The sequence below is a fragment of the Lissotriton helveticus genome, chromosome 5_1 (genome assembly GCF_964261635.1).
Source record: "Lissotriton helveticus chromosome 5_1, aLisHel1.1, whole genome shotgun sequence".
In the NCBI taxonomy this organism is placed as follows: domain Eukaryota; kingdom Metazoa; phylum Chordata; class Amphibia; order Caudata; family Salamandridae; genus Lissotriton; species Lissotriton helveticus.
Genome location: NC_136065.1, coordinates 341775785 through 341795425, shown reverse-complemented (window position 1 = coordinate 341795425; position 19641 = coordinate 341775785). Strand labels below are relative to the sequence as shown.

The following is a 19641-nucleotide window of genomic DNA, read 5'->3' as shown; positions in this document are numbered from 1 at the left end:
CGTCCCCGTCTCTGTTGGAAGATCATCTGTCCATATGTCTTCATCTCATGCACAGGTTGGGTCTCCAGGTCAACAAAAAAAACCCTCCTGTGATTCTGGGCAAATCACTTAATCTCCCCGAGCCTAAAATGAATGCGTGTCCTCATGTAACGTAACTGGTGCTATGTAAAGCGCTCTGATACCTGATTCAGTTCGGGTCCAGTTTGCGCTATATAAAACTCTGCAAAAAAAAAAAACTGCAAAAAATCAATTATGAATCCTACTCAGCGGATCCATTACCTGGGTGCTCTTCTGGACACAGAAAGAGAAAACGTGTGTCCTTCGGAGGGGAGGTGGTTATCAATCAGAGGGAAGTGTCAACTGCTTCTTCAATCCACTTATCCGACAGTTCGTCAAGTATCTTCTCTTCTGGGATCCATGGCATCGTGCATCTTCATAGTTCCAAACGCAAGGTTGCACATGCGTCCTCTACAACAGTGTCTAGAAGACCAGTGGAGTCAGAGGATGGGATGTTGGGAGGATCGAGTTCTTCTTCATCAGTCCGCCAAGGACTCCATCAGGTGGTGGATGAAGAGATCACACTTGATGAGAGGTGTTCCGTTTCATCAAGACCCTCCGGTACAGACTCTGATCACGGACGCTTCACTCCAGGGTTGGGGTGCTCATATGGGCCCTATGCAAGTACAAGGGCTATGGTCCGACTCAGAGAAGGGCTATCACATCAACCTGCTGGAGCTGCGGGCTGTTCATCTAGCCCTCAAGTCACTGTTTCCCTCATTCCAGACTCGGTCCCTCCCGGTCCAAACAGACAATACAACCACAATGTTTTTTTTTATTTAAACAAGCAGGGGGGTACTCGGTCCAGGACTCTGTCCATAGAAGCCCAGACCATCTGGAATTGGTTACTGGCGAGAGAGTTGTCGATAACAGCTGTACATCTGCTGGGATTTCTCAATTCTCAAGCGGATTTTCTAAGCAGAGACTTCGTCGAGGCTCACGATTGGGTCCTCAACGAGGAAGTCACAAACAGTATTTTTCAGGCATGGGGAACACCAGATATCGATCTGTTCGCAGACGCGGGAAACGCAAAATGCCCCGTCTTCGCGTCCAGGTTTCCCCAGAGCGGGACTCTGGGGAATGCCCTTTTGATAGACTGGTGTCAGAACTTACTGTTCGCTTTTCCACCGACCCCGTTGATACCAACAGTAATCAACAGGATGTACAGAACCAACTCCAGGATGATTTTGATTGCCCCAGAGTGGCCACTACAATGGTGGTTTCGAGATCTCCTTCAGTTGTCGGAAGTACCACACAGGAGATTGCCGTGTCGCCCGGATCTTCTGTCCAAACAGAAGGGGAGAGTGTTCCACCCCAATCTGTCTTCCCTGCGCCTGGCAGCATGGCTCCTGAAGTCATCCAGTATGGACACTTGCAGTTGAATCCTGACTGTATGCACATCCTTAATGAGGCGAAACGGCCTTCTACAAGGAAATCCTATGGATTTAAGTGGAAACGATTTTACCTGTGGTGTGAAAGTAATTGGTTTGATCCTATCCATGGTCAGGAACAGGTGATTTTGCCCTACCTCTTACATTTAGCAAGATCTGGTCTTCGATTTAATTCTATTAAAGTCCATCTTGCTGCGATCACAGCCTACAGAAAATCACCTACTCAGGTCTCCTTTTTTAGGATGCCTGTAGTAAAGGATTTTCTGGAAGGTTTGAGAAAGGTGTATCCGCCAGTCAGGTCTCCTTCTCCACTGTGGGAGCTTAATGTGGTGTTAACTAAGTTAATGGGTGCTCCTTTTGAGCCGATTCATAAATCTTCCTTGCAACACTTAACTTGGAAAGTAGCATTCCTGGTGGCTATTACTTCGGCTCGTAGAGTGAGCGAGATTCAAGCTCTGTGTTGCAAACAACCTTTTACTGTGTTCCATTCCATAGAGTGGTACTCAGGACACATCCTACTTTTCTGCCTAAGGTAGTGTCAGATTTTCATATTAATCAAGTCATAACCTTGCCTACCTTTTTTCCAGATCCTACTAGTCCTGCTGAAAGGGCTCTTCATTCCTTAGATTTGAAGAGAGTCCTTAAGTTTTATTTAGATAGAACAAAGACTTTGAGACATTCAGACCGTTTGTTCATTAATTATGGTCCTGTTAATACAGGCTCTGCAGCATCTAAGAGGTCCATTGCTAGATGGATTGTTTCATGTATTCTTCTAACTTATCAGTTGTCAAATAGGTCTTTGTCAGGAAGACCAAAAGCACATTCTACACGAGGAAAAGCTTCTACCATAGCTCTCTTCAGAAATGTTTCTTGGCAGAAATTTGTAAGGCAGCTACTTGGCGTTCAGTGCATACTTCTACTCGCCATTATTCCCTTGACTCAGACACACAGGCAGATGCTCAGGTTGGGCAAGCATCTCTTAGAAATGTATTTGCTAATGCTACCTGAGAACTGTGTGTTTTCAGTTGTTGTTGTTGTTATTTTATCTGTTCGCCCGCGTTTTGTGGGTATGAGCTTGCTACTCTATTCAGTGCTTATGACTATTAATGAGTATCCCCTGGAAGAGAAGGATTATTTACTTACCTGTAATCCTAGTTCTCTTCCAGGGGTATACTCATTAAAGTCATAAGCACCCTCCCGCCTCCCCGAGCGAGCAGTAGCTTTATGATGGTACTATTGTGTTTATAGATGCAGATTCCTGCTAATTTTACTGTACCGTACAAATGAACTGACCTAACTGTCACCTGTGGTGCATGATGGGAACAGAGTTCCCCTGGAGGCCTTAAAGGCAAAGTGTTCAGATTCTCTGATGCCTTAAAGGCGAGGTGTCAGTCTGATTTTCTATACAGGGATCGTTTTTCTGTATGCAGCCTTCTTAGGCTAATTACCTTTTATTACAAATTCTTTGATGAAAATAAAGGTTTTCTGCTGATTATGGAATGCTTTTGAGGCTCATGCCTTTTTATTGCATTATTTATATGATTTATTTTCATACTGCAGAAAATATGTAATTATGGCTTTATTAGCCTATGGGTTATGTTGGGCTGCATTTTTTATTGGTTATACATATATATATGTGTATCATTTGTCTAGTACTATGTACTACTATTATATGTATTTACACATATATATATATATATATATTATATGTTCCGGGTTCCCGCTCATGGGTGGAGATTATTCAGTGCTTATGACTTTAATGAGTACACCCCTGGAAAAGAACTAGGATTACAGGTAAGTAACTAATCCATCTGTACTATCCTGCGATACTTGCTTGAAACTAATGGTAGATGTAATCCACTTCTAGGCAAGGATGTGTGGCTTGTTTTCTACCTAGTTTCTCCTGGTATACTAGGGAAGCGCAAACACAAAGCATTACCTAGTAGATGGTAAACTAGAGCTATTCATTTGGCGTGTATTTATAGCCAGATAATGGCACCTATTTAGGTGCTAACAAAATGTAAAGAACCGCGTTCTTACCACGTGTGCCATTATATCGCAAGTCCTATCAATGATTTACTGTAGGGGGCGCGCTGGATTTAGGAATAGTATTAACTACTATTCCTACTCCAGTTTGTGTAACAACAGGGAAGGTGTTGGATTTAAAATCCAACATATTCCCTGGTGTTGCGTGCCTCCTACAGCAAGTCGTTTTACGACTTGCGATGTGATGGCACGTGTGGTAACAACGCGGTCGTTGTAACGACCGCGTTGTAAACTACTGCGTTGTGTTTACAGGTTTGTAAATGCTGTTTCCCGTTAGCTAAAGCAGAAGAGACTATTTTTTCTATCTACATCTGTGCATTAACCAGAATACAAAGTTACATTTGTAGAGTTTAAGGGCTACCAGGAAACACACTTAATAAATAGCTTGCTGCTAATTTAGGTGGAATTAACACAAAAAAAGTGCAATCGAGTGAAAGTTGTAGCCAATTGTGTGATTAGCGTCAGAAATAAAAAACAAAAGTGGGTTTCAACTGAGCATTTTTGCAGAATTTGATATTAAATCATGGTACACATTTATATAATCAAAGGCCGGTGAATGCATTATTAATTCTATTCTATTCTATTCTGGGTTTGGTAAAGCGCAACAGCTGCCCCAGCAATAGGGCGTCCCGGCGCTGAGAGAAGTCACACACCCTACCAGGAGGAGAACAGGGAGGGGGCGGGGGGGGGGGGAAGAGGAGCTGCCTTAGTCGGGAGGAAAGAGAAGGGTCTTGATTGCCTTACGGAAGGCAGAGAGGCAGTCTATGGAACGTATATGAAGAGGAAGAGCGTTCCATAACTTGGGTCCCAGGACCTTGAAGGAGCGACCTCCAGTGCGACAGAGCTTTATTCGAGGTACTTTCAGAAGGAGTTGGTTGGAGGAGCGCAACTCGCGGCTAGGAGCATAGGGGCAGGTGAGGTTTTGTAGCAGAGGGGGGTTTCCCTGTTTGACGATTTTAAAGATCATAATGAGAGCTTTGAATTTTACTCTGTTTACGACGGGCAGCCAGTGAAGTTTGCGGATGGTGGCTCTGGCTGAGCATCTGCGGGGAAGACCGACCAGCGTTCTTGCCGCCGCGTTTTGAACTCGTTGAAACCTAGCAGTTTCTGCTTTGTTTGCGCCTAGGAGGAGGACGTTCGCGTAGTCCAGGCGTGATAAGATGGTTGCCTGGACAATCAGCTGGCGGACCTTCGAATCGAAAAAGCCAAGTATGGGCCTAAGATTTCTCAGAAGACCTATACAGGTGGCTGCCACCTTTTTGGTGTGTGTCTGGAAGCTGAGAGTGGCATCCATCCAGACTCCCAGGTTTTTGACGCTAGATTTAGGGAGTGGGGTGGTACCAAGGGATGACGGCCACCAGTGCTCATTCCAATGGCTGGTGTTTCTGCCAAGAAGGAGCACCTCGGTTTTCCCGGCATTCAGTTGGAGAGAGTTGTCCGTCATCCATTGTGCCACTGCTGCCAGGCCATTTCTGAACCTGGACGCCGTGATGGAAGGGCTTTCAGTGAGGGTGACGACCAACTGGGTGTCGTCGGCGTACGATACCATCGTGAGCCCCCACTCTTTGGCTACTTCCGCAAGAAGCTGAACATATAAGTTGAAAAGGGAGGGGCTCAGCGCTGAGCCCTGGGGAACTCCCTGTGCTATTGGATAGGGTTTTGAGAGGAAAGGGGGAGCTGATACCCGAAAGGATCTGTCCTTAAGAAAGGAGCGGAACCAGGTTTAACTTACACTCTAGCCCCAGTCTCACAGCATGCAAATAGAAAATATCTTTCAGCCTCAGCAAAAAATGATAATTATTCAGATAAATAAAGGCTTCCAACTTCCAGCCATGAAGAACGCTGCTCTTGTGACACATGCATACTCATGATGGGCTGGGCAAGAAACAAGAGTGCTCTTTGCACAGCCCTCACATAGGTCCTAGGTGTAGGAGATGTGCTTATTGTTAATATTGCGCTTTGTTAATAGTAGTACATGCAAGCTTTGAAATAGTCCTAGTTTCACACGTTTCAATGTATGTAGGACATTCATTATATAGCATTGCTTTATGATTCTAACATGTGAAACAATCTAACGAGAATTGTTTAGGTTTTGAATGTCTATTGCGATGTTATTATATATTTTAGCAGCAAAAGTAATGTAGTAGTTACTAAGAAACAAGTAACCCCACCAGTAGCGGCAGCTCCCAGTAAGCAGCAGTGGGGAGGGGGTCTTATAAAAACCACTTACATGCCGGCCGGCCAGCCTCTCCTGCATCCTTTTCCTGACTTCTTCTCTGTAAAGGAAGCAGCTCCCAGCCCCCGATAGCCAATCACGATGCTACAATGCAGTGGGTATGATCGCCGTGGATTGGCTCTCAGCCAGAGAATGGGAGGCTGGGCATGTTCTCAATGCAGGCTATAATGCAGCCTGCATGGGGAACATGCAAAGTGTGCATGAATGTTTGGCTGGCCCCAGAGGGCCGGTCAAACATTCATGTACACTTGCATAGTGCCGCTGCAGGAAAAATAAAATGATAATAACATAGAGTTAATATAATTTCGTTTTTTTTTTCCACTACGAAAAGCAGTAGGGCGACACTCCTCGGTCTTAGCAGAGGAGCCGCCCCTGGAACCCATGTACCATATGTGAAAAATTAACAACAATGCTCTAGCAAGTAAAATGGCAAAATACAAGCTGCCTCCATTCATCAAGAGCACTTGACGGGGACCGGTGATTATTCCAACTAAGGTTTTGATGGGGGATGATTTTTCCCAGCAGCATTTAGTACATGGTGAGAAACAACTGATTAAATAGGAGTAAGTGGTAAGACGTGTAATTAAATTGTAGTTTCTGTGACAACCAGGGCAAGCATGCATCCAAATTTGTTGTAGTGTGTTATTTTGTGTTTCTCTATTAATGTATTATTTACAGACAAGGGAACCCAATAGTTGGTCTGGGACGTTGGGTACCAGAATGCTACAAACACAGTGGTCTCTCACAAGAGCAATGGGAGAGAAGTAATAATTATAGACATACAATGAAATCTATATAACGCTGAATACTTTTAATCTGCTTAGTAGCGGCATGTCCAGGCGGCCTTCTGGACACGCCCCTACTTAGCGGACTTCAATGAGGCCGGAATCCCCTCCACCCCTACTGGATTAGATTCTGCAATTGACAGAGTGAACCTACTCATGCTCCCTCGCAGCTGCCTGCTAATCCCTTGGTTGACGAGTTGGCCAGCTCGTTCGACACGCCGTCCATAGCAGGTCCCACCTACTTGCAGTTGGCATTTTCTCATGCATGTAACCTAATGTCCTGATGATGATCCCGCAATTTCATGTATGGGATTGAAACGTCGTTGACTCGTTGACACCTTAACACAATCATATTTTTAATTTCAATGTGCATGGTGTTTCTCTTTATTTTGCTTGCTTATTGCCAAATTCCCTTGCAAGCATTTTAGCTTTGCCTGAGCCTTCCTTTTGTTCGTACCTTGCTTGATGCTTGTGTTCCCACTGTATTGCTTTGTCACATATTTTGAAAGCTTAAAATTATTCCTGTCCAGTTGGACAGTGTTATGTAGATTTCATTGAATGTCTATAATTATTACTTCTCTCCCATTGCTCTTGTGAGGGATCACTGTGTTTGTATCTCTATTAAGGTAAGCACGCTGTCTGCTTCCCGGGGCAGCTTTAGCTTGAGAACTTTATTGATTACTGTACAAGTTGATATGTACCAAGTACAATTAAAGGGCAGTAAAGGATTGATTGATCAATCCGTATTACAGTCTTTTTGAAAAGCTGAATGTCTTTTAATTTCAAATGTTTTTAAAAGAGATTCTAAAACAAAACTGGTGTTTGATCATCGTACAATTAATGTACAGATTAGGTTGCATATGGTTACAGTAGTGTGATATCCCTGTCAGACAAAGTCAACTACGTGATGGAAAAGAAAATATGTAGAGAAAAAAGGTGAGTAAGAGCGGGGAAATCGACATGAGGAGGGAGGGGACTATTTACAGAGGATAATCCTGATCTGGGGTTTGGGGGTTATGGTCCCTATAGATCTAGAGAGAGGACTATGGGCATGCTTAGGGCAATCTTTAAGGGTTGTGTATTAGGTATTGGTGTGAAATTCTGAATGTTAAACAGAGTTAGGCAAATGAAGGAAAAGCCAATTCCCAAATTTGACCCTATTTGTTGCAGGCCTGCAACTTCTTTTTTGTTCCTTACCAACTTTCCTGGTTATGATAGAGTCCATTTGGGCTAGTTTTAAGAGAATTGTTAATCTATACAATATGAACCTGTAGACTAACATTTACTGTTTGACTGTAATAGATTTCAAGAATGGCTCTGATGAACCGTTTGATGAGGAAGATTTTAAGACCGAGACTGTCCTTGAGACTGAAAAGGAGTCTGAAGCAGTCTGTGAAATTGAAATTGAAGAGGAGTCAGAATCTGATTCTACCGGGTGAGTAATATATGGGTTGTATATCATTAATGCATGTAAGCCACACACCAATATCACGATGAATATGATTAATAATGTTCATGGTGAACTCTAGCCTTAGAAATAAGGACAGATCTGTTTCCATTTTGAGAGAAATATGCCCAGTCAGGAATGTTTGAGCTGTGGGAGTAGAAACACATCTTAGCCACTGTTCACACACAGATCTGCCTCACGGACGGAGTAGGCAGGCAGTTCTTCACCACATGAGCTATATAATTATTATTTGTGAACTTTAGACTATGTTTTGTGCCTATCTTAAACACCCCTTTTTAAAAGTATATAAAAATCCGACGGAGGAGCTACGCCAGCAACCAAGATGGCCGCATAAGCTCCCGGCTCCGTCGACCTCTGTCGCTGGCGGACTTATCCTGAACTTCATCCTGACCTCCCGCCAGGCTCCCGTGTGTCTGAATTGTTGCTGAGCCCAGGGGGGCAATCCCCTTTATTGACGAAGTTACACCGTCTTTTATTTTTGGGCCTACTCCAGTGTGTAAGCCGGGGCCTCGAGTACTGACCCAGCCGGGTTTCAGTTGAACAACATCGGCCGCGGGTACCCGGCAGAGCCCAGTCTCATCGGAGTGGAGCATATTCTCTATCCTGGTGGTGGTCTTCGGTCCCTGCAAATACTGGACGGACGGCGACGAGACGTGGTTGCCGCGGTGGGTGGGGGGCCAGGTCCCGGGACCCTGCAGCAGCCCTCGGGGTCCGCGGGTGGGAGCCCCCCGCTCTCGGCAGTGGTGTAAGGGTTGCCAGGCCTGTGAGTCGCCAGTCGCTTCCGTCCACTCCGCGCCTGTTGGTTTCCCCGGAGTAGCCGGCCTCCGGGGTTGAAGACCTGCTTTGTTATCGTTCACGCGGAGATGGATCGGACGATGTGTGGACCGACCCTGGGGACCGTAATGGCCGCCATCGGGGCTCTTCGCATGCAAATGGAGGCTGCTCTCCACAATTTGACTGCAAGCCTCGAGACTGTTTGTTTCAGACCGGACTCTAGCCTTGTGTCAGACCTGCAACATACGGTGACCCCCGCGAAGCTTGATCTACCTCGAGAGGAGAACCCCGAATATGATCAGAAACTGGTGCCAAATGTACCCGCACGATTACAGCGGCATGTTACTGGAGCCCCCGGACGCCTAGCAAGATCGGTAAAGTCATCGCCCGCACAGGACTCACTTCTTCCTTCTCTTCTGGAGACCTCCACTAACCTTTTTTGGATTGACTTTCGTGTATCTGATAGACTTCGAGACTTAACCTTTTTGACTCTTTCAGGCTATATTGCTCTCCTTTTTCAACAACGCTTTGACTCTTTTGCTATTATATTGGTTCTACTGGATGGGGTTTGTGCAATGGATCGTAAGGGCCAGGGCTGAATTTGACTCGAATTCGGTGCAATGACTTTCTTTTGGCTCTGCTGGGTTGTATCTGTGGGAGTGAGGGCCAGATGGAATTCTGATTGTCTGGGTTTTGTGTGACTGCTATGATCGAAAAGGGATTTGTTTCCTCTGTGGTGCCGGGGGCTGGGCGGGACGGTCTTTTCTCTGTCGGTGGCTCCCCTATTGGTTTGAATATTTGTCTGTTATAACTTGCTTAATACCACGTTAGGGGATGTCTGCTTTTGGCGGGGGGGAGGGGAGTCCGGGAGCCCGTATCGTCTTGTAATACATCTCCTCCTCCATCTTTTCCCTTACTTGGGGTGTAGTTTAGGGGCGACAGGCACGCTGCTAGTGGGGTTAGGTCGTAGCCATCCACAGGGGTGCAGGGTGGGGGGTTGAGGGGGGGGGGGTTATTTTTCCTTTATTTTGTTCTATGACCTTTCTATTTCCCTTTTCCATTCTTCACAAGAGATGTGGCATATTTTCCTGATCTTTTTGTTCCTCATATCCGGGTGTCGAATGTCCAATTTGCATATCCTGTATCCCTGGTGGGCGGGTTCTGATAAGGTTTGTTTATGGTTATCTGTATCGTATTGTTCTGCCTCAGCTTTAAGCTAGAATTGATATATTTCAGATGCCTATAATTATACTGTATTTTCTCAACTCATTTGCCCGTTCACCGCTGTACTGTGTTCCACCAAATGACACCCGATATGTACATTTTTACTCCTGTGTTATAATCAATTAAAATATATATAAAAAAAAAAAATCCGAAGTAACACTCATTGAACGAAACCATCTGGGTTGTTTACATCTATATTTTTTAATTCCTTAATTTTAAAACATTAACTACATCAAACAGCTTGTTGGAAACTTTTTACTGGAAGTAGTTGAATTTTAAAGTCACTCAGCTTCCTCCGAGCCATATAATGCACTGCAGTGACCTTTGTTCATTGTTTTGCTTTACAGAGTAAGGAGCCCCAAACCTTTGGCCACTGGCCCTTGATCCCCCTTTAAAAAAACAGTATTTTAAAAGCAATTTATCGTCTTCTGCTAACATTATTAGGCATTTCCTTTACATTAAAGTATTTTTGCTGCAGTATGGTTTATGTATCTTATAACAGTTTTCCATCATGATTTTCTTTCCTCGGTAGCTCAATCAGCTAGTGTGATGAATTTCATTAGTGTCCTTTGGGAAAAGGTCAAATAAAGAGGTCCATGCTTTATGCATTACTTGTCTTCATAACAGTTAATCTGTGGGTCAGGGATATAGACTGGGGACAGAGAGGGAAGAATATTTATAGACCAAGCTCAGTGCGGTAAACGTTCTCCAGGCCGGGCCCTTACCCAGTATGTTTTTAAGTCTAGACACTGCAAAAGGATCAGCAGGATGTGCTCTGCCTTGATTTTTGCTGCACGTCATTCTGATATGCCAGGGGTCACTTAGAGGGTCACTTCCTCACAGTAGTTCCTGGTTGATGTTGAAGGCTTTCTCGAGTGCCTCAATATTGTAGTGTTCCCTGGTGACGTTCTTTTTTTTTTTTTTGCAGAGTTTTATATAGCGCGAAGTAGACCGAACCGAATCAGGTATCAGAGCGCTTTACATATCACCAGTTACGTTGCATGAGGACACACATTCATTTTAGGCATGGGGAGATTAAGTGATTTGCCCAGAATCACAGGAGGTTTTGGCGTCGTTACCGAGACTCGAACCCAGATCCCCAGGTCCGAGGTTGAGCCCCCTAGCCGTTAGGCCAACTCCTCTCCCAACGTTCTCCCTGTTGAGTTGTGATTGACAATGGAGGTCTTTGTAGACCTCTCAGTACATTGAATGTCTGAATTCTTTATGACATAAGCACCAACAAAATCACACAAGACCAGACAAAAAAATAAATTTCTCCCAAGTCTTGTTACTCCTTTTCAGAGAAAATATACCTCTGCAGACTCCGTGATACTGCAGTATGTAGGAAGTATGCCTATTCTTCATCTTGTACAGCTCTAGCAGATAAGGATAGAAGGTATGATGGGAAGAAACGAGGTGTGTGGTTTCATTGTTATCTCCCTAAGAGCTGCCAGTATTAGTTTGGAACCAGTAAAAGCCCGAATAACACCAGAGGCAGTATGATCATTAGGTCAGTTCTTAGCAGAAGCAGGAAAACCATAACAAATACAAAGCAGTTATTCATTTCTTAACCCGCTATGAAGTACCCAGGTTGGTGGCATCACCGTGAATGTTCCATAGCAGCAGCAAAACATCACCAAAACAAATTAGGTGAAGTGTCTGGTTCAAAGGGTGTCTTCTTCTAAGAGCTGTGCATATCTATTACAAAAGCTATCTATCACAAAAAGGCAACAGGATTTAATTCAGACACTTTCTAATACAAAGTTTCAGTTGAAGACTTCAGACTAAATCTAGACCTAAAAATATAAATAAAGTGGGTAAATACATAAATGTTTGTGATGTTGTCACTGTATCAGATTTAAAAGCATCTTCACCAAGGGAACTGGGTATGCACAGTAGATCTTGAAGATATATATTTTTTAATTTTCATTATGAAGGATGTCTGTCACACTATCGAGGTCATAAATATCGACCTCCACAAATATTGACTGCACCATATTGACTGCCACTACATTATAATCTCAGTTTATAATGGCAGCCATTGGATTCATTTTCTTTACTCCACACATGAACACATTAATATCTCTATTGTTCATTGTAACTATTGAGAGATTGATCTCAACTGAGATCATCACTGCAACATGATTCATATTTTAAAATCCCAAAATATAAAAATCATACAATTTAGCTCATGACAACATAAACAGTACAAAGGTAAAGCCATTATCAATACAAACGTAAGAATCTCTTAAAAAGTTTAAATACACCATAACATATTTGCTCATTTTTAGGAGACAATATAAAAGAAAGGGCTTCAAATACATTAGTTATATTATGATTTAAAAACAGGGGGTGAAGAAGAGATCTGTGTTGTTTTTTAGAGCCTTACAGACAAATAATACATTATCATGATCTTGAACATCATTTTTGCAAAATGCCAAATTCATTCCAATGGGTAGATACTTGACCATGCACCTGTATTTGCGAATCATGGGGAGCCATTAAATCTCAGCAGCAGGATAACTCTCCGGGCCTTATTTTCCAAAGCAAATTTTAGGTAACACTGCATTTTTTTGATTTTTACCTGAACTGCATTTTTCCTATATCTAGTAAATCTGAGGCAATGATTTCTGCCCAAATCAATACTAACTTGTGACACTATTTTCTTTTAGCTGATCAGAGGACCAGTGTAACAGGTTGTTTATAGTCAGGCAAAAAAGTTGAAGTGGATACGCAAGATTTTTGTAGAAGTAACTAAGAGAACCCTTCTGCAAAAGTGAATCTTGCCTTAAAAGATCCAAAAGGGAATTCTCTGTGACAGAACAGTCAATGGCTTCAATGAATCACGGTGGCTAGAGTCAGTGCATAGGTGCCAGTCAAACCTAACTCCAGACAAAGTGTTTCGACTGGGATAGAGGAGTTTAAGTCACATAACCAACATATGTTTTTCTACTGCACTTTATTTAAATATTGCCAAGGTGAATGAAGTATATATTCTATTGTATGTAACAATGTTGCCGGCATGGGTGTGTGTGGCCGAATGCCAATGGAGTGAGACCGGGAATCTAATGCTCCCAGCTGACGACTCCATCTAGGGGCATCCTTCACTGATCCCTGGCCGAGTGGCCCCCCAAAGAGTAGGAGGGTCCCTCCTATGCTTCTGGACCACGAACAAGGGTGAATTTAGGGCCCCAGACTGCAGCGCCTCCAATGTTGCGCGAGAGGTCTGACATCCACACGGCCGCACTTTCAAATGATGGCGGTGCAGAGCTGATGAAGCCCATCCAGCAGAGCTGACTGTAGGGAGAGGTGCTCCCTTGAAGCAGAGCCGAATGGTGAGGAGAGTCTCCCTAGAGGAGCCCACGGTCAAGCTGAGACTACTACAGTGATTCTGAGGACAAGTCGCGACCCTGAAGGCTCCAGGGGAGGTAAAATTGGGCCACGTGAGCCCTCCTAAGCAGCGCTAAGCCTGGAGTGCTCCTCCGCCTCCCCTGAATGGTGAGCTGCCGGTGCTTGGGGCGGCATGTGAGGCCCTAGTTGATCGACTGAAGCGCTCATGTAGCGGAGAAGCACACGCACCTGGAGAGATGTGGTAGTGACCTGAGACCCCGAGTAGATGAGGCTGATCACAGGGATGAAGGGCACTGAGACCTGCCATGGGGCAGCATTCTGGAGTGGGCCCCCCCCTGCTGAATAAGTGCTGGGCGGTTGGCCCTGTCTCTCCAAAGGAGGATGGTAGGTGATGGGAGCTAAGCTGAAACTACAGACCTAGACAACGTGCAGAAGTGCTGTAGGGTCTGGAGCAACCTGGTGGTGCTGCTTCCGCCAGTGGTACATGAGAGTGCTCCCTGCTGCGACTATCTGGGGGTATGCATTCTACTGCATGCACTGACGTGTATCCGGCAGTCTGCATCTGAACTGTAGGGGGATCCCCCCTCCATTTGAGGACCATTGGGCTACTGTTGAACTCCAGGATTGGCCTTCATTCTGCCACACGCTACCATGGGCAAAACAACCCAAAAGAAAGAAATGGTACCCCAACCACCATCTCCACTGGTGGCCAGTGATGCTAAGCGGAGGAATAGGACAGTGACTGGTCCACCAGAGGCCGCAAAAGGGGTTATATTGAATGCCATAGAGCAATAAATTACTCCTGAGAAACCCTAGAATTAAAAATGGACACGGTTTTAGCAGATATGGGGATTGTTGGAAATGGCCCTTTCTACAGGATCACCCCCCAAACTTTTTACCCTTTTTGCTGAATTCATTTTTGTTGGCTTTAGGACTCTGGGCACTTTACCACTGCTAACTAGTGCTAAAGTGCATGTGCTCTCGACTTAAAACATGGTAAAATCGGCTTATCCACAATTTAAATATTTAATTTACTTATACGTCCCTAATAAAGTGAACTACAGGTGCCCAAGACCTTTAAATTAAATGCTTCTGGCAGGCCTGAAGCAGTGATTGTGCCACCCACTTGAGTAGCCTTTTAAATATGTTTCAGGCCTGCCACTGCAGAACCTGTGTGTGAAGTTTTATCTGCCATGTTGACCTTGCAAGTTAAACTTTGTCCCAGGTCCAAAGCTACATTTGTAATACATAGAAGTCACCCCTAAGGTATGCCCTGTCAGCCCATGTGCAGAGTGCAGAGTATTTAAAAAATAGTACATACACTTTTAGGTTTTATATGTCCTAGTAGAGAAACACTTTTAAATGCCTTTTTCAGTACGCAAAGGCTTATCTCTCCCATAAGATAACATTGGGATTAACTTATTACCTTTTATAAGTGTAATTACCAATTGGGAACAGACTGGACCCCCAAATTTGGTGTCTCTGGAATCACAATTTAAAATCACAACTGATGGTGAAGTCGGATTTTAAATTGTAATTCTGATAATGGCACTTTAAAAAGTTGGCATTTTCTTAATTAAGTCATTTTGTGCCTTCTGCTTTGTGCATTACCTCTAGACAGCCATACAAAAAGGGAGCTTAGGTGTGACATGATAGGCTTTAATGGACCATTAACTGGCTTGATGGGGGAGGTGGAGCTGAGGACTGCCTCACTTACACTTGAATAGGTTGTGTCCTGTCCACACACAAAGGGCTGCATACACCCCTGTAGTGAGTCTGGAGCCCGGGCAGAAATGGCAGGGACTCTATGCACTTCAAAGGCCTCTCTTTGAGCCCCACTTCAGAGGCACAACTGGGTAAAAGTACTCGACCACAGACACCACCAACTCAGAACACCTCTGGAACTGACTACATTCTGTCAGGAAGAAGTACTGCTGTGCGGACGGAGGGACAGCCACTTTGCTGAACTGCTGTGTTGTGTTGACCTGCTTCCTGCTACCCTCTTGGCTGGGAGTGAGAAGGACTGGACCTACATCTCTGCATCTCAGTAGTATCTCCAAGGGCTTTTTGGCTTGCCTCCTGTTTTCTGAAGTCTCAGGGATATCAAAGGCTTCTCTCTTCAACCTGCAAACAGCACCTGGAATCTGTCTGCTGCGAGTCCTGCTCTGCCAAGTGGTGCCAATCCAGTCCTGGGCCCTTGGAAGCGAGTTTAAAGTGCTACATCTGCGAAAATCCAAGCATAGACGACGGTATGTCCAGTTAAAACTAGTGCCTCTCCCTCAACGCCAGCGCATCACTGCTGCTGCACTGACCGTGAACCAAGCATCACCTCGAGGCTTTGATGCATCTTCAACATTGCTTGGCTTGGCACCGACGCATTGCTTTCAACCAACCGGTTCTACTTCGACGCATTGCTTTAGGGCTTCTCACCCTCGACTCACCTTCGATGCTGCGCAGCTCAGAATCAACGCATCCCCTTCCTCGAAAGGATCGCTGCTCCCTGCATTGTCGTCAATGCATCCATGGTACTGTATCAGTGGACCAAGACTGGTCTCTGTAACCGAACCACGTTCCATCGCGGTCAGCATGAACTTTGGTATTAGACCCGGTCAAGCGCAACCAGATAGCCCTGGTTGGTGCTATTTGTTTCTAAGGAATACAAAGCAGTTTATTATTTAAAAATTAATATCTTGACTTTTACGTTTTGGATTTTTGTCGTTTTCACTGTGTTACTGTTTGAAGTGTTGCACAAATACTTTACACATTGCCTCTTAAGTTAAGCCTGACGTCTCTCTTCCAAGCTACCAGAAGGTGGGCACAGGTTAATTTAAAGTGTGTTTCTGACTTACTCTGACAAGGATTGTGATTCCTGCTCAAACAAGATGCATACCTCTGCCAACCAGAAATCAAAATTCTAACAGGCATCCTTTGGGCTGACCAAAGTCACCTGGCAGAGCAGGGTACTACCGTGGAACTACCCTGACTGATTTAACCCCAGAGATGGAGTCCCTGAGGGAGCACCTGGCATCCATGAATGGCAGGGTCAGGACACCAGAGTATCATGCGGAGGACGCTGAAAATAGGGCCCGGAGGAACAACATTAGAATAATTGGACTAGCTGAACATTAAGGGTCTAATATGTTGCTTTTCCTGGACAAATGACTGTGGGAGGACGTGGCACCAGGAGTTCCCAGCTGAACAATTATGAGCAGTGGCGATACTGAGCAGAGCGGAAGCGAGACCCCTACTGACAGGGAAGGGGCTGAAGTTAGGGATTCAGACTTGGGGCATTATTCGAGCTCTACAATGGGCTCAGACACTGTCCTCCCACAGCTGACACCTCGAGCAACGGATGATCGTCTGTGATTGGGGGGGGGGGGCTGTATCTTATGGCTAAGTGTGATTTCTGTTTGGAAGATATTCGATATATAATGCTCCTGGTGCCCTGGGGAAGGCTGTAGCCCCTTGGCTGTCTGTTACTGCTGTCTAAACAGTGCTGGTTGGAGGAATAGTTGACTGTGATCCACCCACAGAGGTGCACACCCACTAAGAGGTCCACATATGTCCAACATGCTTATGGTTGCTATAGAGTTCCTGGGTTGGATGGGGGATGTTACCTTCTTGTCCTAGAGTTGGGGAATTGAGGTTGTTTTTGTTGCTGGTTGAGCTGCGTTGTTTGGAAGCGAATGTGGTGGTCCTGGGTTGGTGAGGATGCAACTCAAGTCGTAAGCAACTCTGCTACTGAGTTGAAGTGGGGTAGGAGTACTGTATCCGATGGCTGCATCCTTGAGTTATAAGTTCCTGTCCTAGAATGTCTGATGGTTGAATGATATGTCCAAATGTTATATGGTTTACTCCTACCTCAAGAGACGGGGGATCAACTTGGCCCTGTTACAGGAAACACACCTTACGCCTAAGGAGAGGTTACACTTCACAGGTGCTGGCGAGTACGAACATATCATATCACATACTCAACTTTTACGAGTGGGGTTCTTATATGGGTTCACCCTGGAGTCCCATTCATGAAAACCGTGGAGCTGCTGGACCCGGCGGGACGGTACGTGGTGGTGATGAGGAGCATAGCTGTCCGGGACCTTGCAATAGTTAACATATGTGCCCGAATGTGGACCAGATGCGCTTCCTGGAGGAGAAGTCTAGGGTTTTGGTGCCATACTTGATGCATTCCGTCCCGGTTGGGGGAGATTTTAATCATGTTGCTACCCCGAAGTTGGACAGGTCTCATCCGCCATTCACCGGTTGTTAGGATGGCTCGTAGGTTTGCGTGGTGGCAGACACATTGGGGCCTGGTTGACTCATGATGCTGTACTAACCTGATGACTAGGAACTATTCCTTCTTCTGCATACCAAGTGGCGCTTGAAAGTTGAGGTCCTGGAGGACCCGGTCTTTCAGCATTTATTTGGGGAAAGCATCAGAGAGTACTTTGAGAACAATAGAGACACAGCGTCCACACCAAAACTGGAATGGAATGCCTTCAAAGTAGTGATCCTGGTGAAGTGCAGTGCAGAGGCAGTGGTAGTGGGAGTGCAGCGTATTTTGTTTCCAGGAGGACATAGTACAGGATGTGGAGAGACAATAGCCTGGAGACCTTGACTTGCAGCAACCGCTACTTGAAGCCAAGGAACTCATGGTGGGCCAGATATAAAAACTTAGATGTTTTGATTACATAGCATATATGGTACGGGTACACGCTGAGCATGATATAGACGGATCACTGCTGGCTTGGCTGGCCAACCTCACTAAGAGGGGCTCCATGATTTTAAAGTTAGAGACGACCCAAAGGAGAGAGGCTATATAGGCAGGATGATATTAAGGTTAGCTTTCGGGAATATTATGCCTCTCTTTATACCAATCCACATGACCAGCCACTGCAGACTCTCACGCGAGTAGAGACTGAAGCCCTTCGGGTGCAATCACACCACCTGAAATACGGGCTACCCTAAAAGGAATGCCACGAAGGAAAGTACCAGGGACAGATCGCCTCCCAGATGAGTTCTACGGAGCCTAAGCAGAGGCACTGGCACCCAGGTTTCTAGAATTGTACAAAGCAGCACGGAACCTGCGTTGACTGTCGGCTACCACTCAAGCAGCATTCGTGATCCTGCTGTTGAAACCTGGCTGGCCTCCCCATGACAGGACGGCCTACAACCACTATTGATGCCTAATGTCGACTATAAAATTCTGAGTTCAGTTTTGGCCACACGGTTATTGCCCTATATGACTACGCTAGTACATACAGATCAAGCAGGATTTTTTCTGGGCTGCAATACAGCACTCAATGTCCAGCAGCTCTATGCCCTGATGGGAGATAGAACCTACGATCGATAGACAGCAGTGGTCCTCACAGTGGACTTGGAGAAGGCCTTTGATATGTGGAATGGGGGTTCCTCTATAAGGTACTGGAGAGGATGGGAGTGGGGAGAGGCTTTATAAGCTGGACCAGACTGTTGTACACCAGGCCTACAGCCCGAGTTAAGAAAGGTAGAGTGATATCTGCGCAATATGAGGTGGGACGAGGTACAGAATAGGGGTGCCTAGTTTGCGTTGTCGGTGGAGCCTCTGGTGTGTAGTACGAGGATGAGGCTCTATTATTGTGGTTTCGAGATCCAGGATTCAAGGCATCACATATCTCTATATGTTGATGATATGCTGTTGTTTCTGCAAGACGCTACTACATGATTGGGAAGAGCAATGAGGCTATTAGATAGCTTTGGAGCGCTGTCTGTGTTAGAGGTAAATTGGCTGAAATCTAGGTTGTTTCCTGGGTGCGCAGGGTTGCCTCTGACCATGGCCATGGGAGGGTTGGTGTGGGAGCATCACTGCTTGCAATATCTATGGGTAAAGGAATGATATGATGCCCGTAACCTACTCGACAAGAATGTAGGGGCGGCAGTCCAGACTCTCGGTTCTAGTGTAGAATTTTGGAAGACTCTGCCTCTCTCAGTGGCCGGCCACTTTCCACTCACTAAGATGGTGGCACTTCCTCGACTGCTTTACTACTAGTGCCTCACAGAGATTTTTCGGAGCTGCATTCACTCCTAATAGCTTTCATTTGGGGTCAAGCCGCAGATGAGTAGCTCTATCTAGGTTACAGTGCCCTGTTGCAGATGGAAGATTAGCAGTTCCTGTCTTGGAGCCCTATTACTTGGCTGCACAGATTCAGTGGTTTACACAATGGGTGAGCAGTAGGCAAGACCCTGGAAGAGAGTCTGGACCCTTTGTTCCCAAGCTCCCTCAGCTGTTCCGACTACTGCATGGTCTCCAGCTACCTCTTTGTGAGCGGATCGAGG

The 19641-nt window shown here is 45.4% G+C and overlaps 1 protein-coding gene across 1 annotated transcript in view; it reads left to right on the top strand.

Annotated features, from left to right (window-relative positions):
• The window catches only part of CFAP74 (cilia and flagella associated protein 74), a 1328338-nt gene that overhangs the window by 80252 nt on the left and 1228445 nt on the right, over positions 1-19641 (top strand). Inside the window, exon 4 of the mRNA XM_078642456.1 lies at positions 7818-7950. Coding sequence (XP_078498582.1) covers positions 7818-7950 — 133 coding nt within the window. The remainder of the gene's footprint in view (positions 1-7817; positions 7951-19641) is intronic.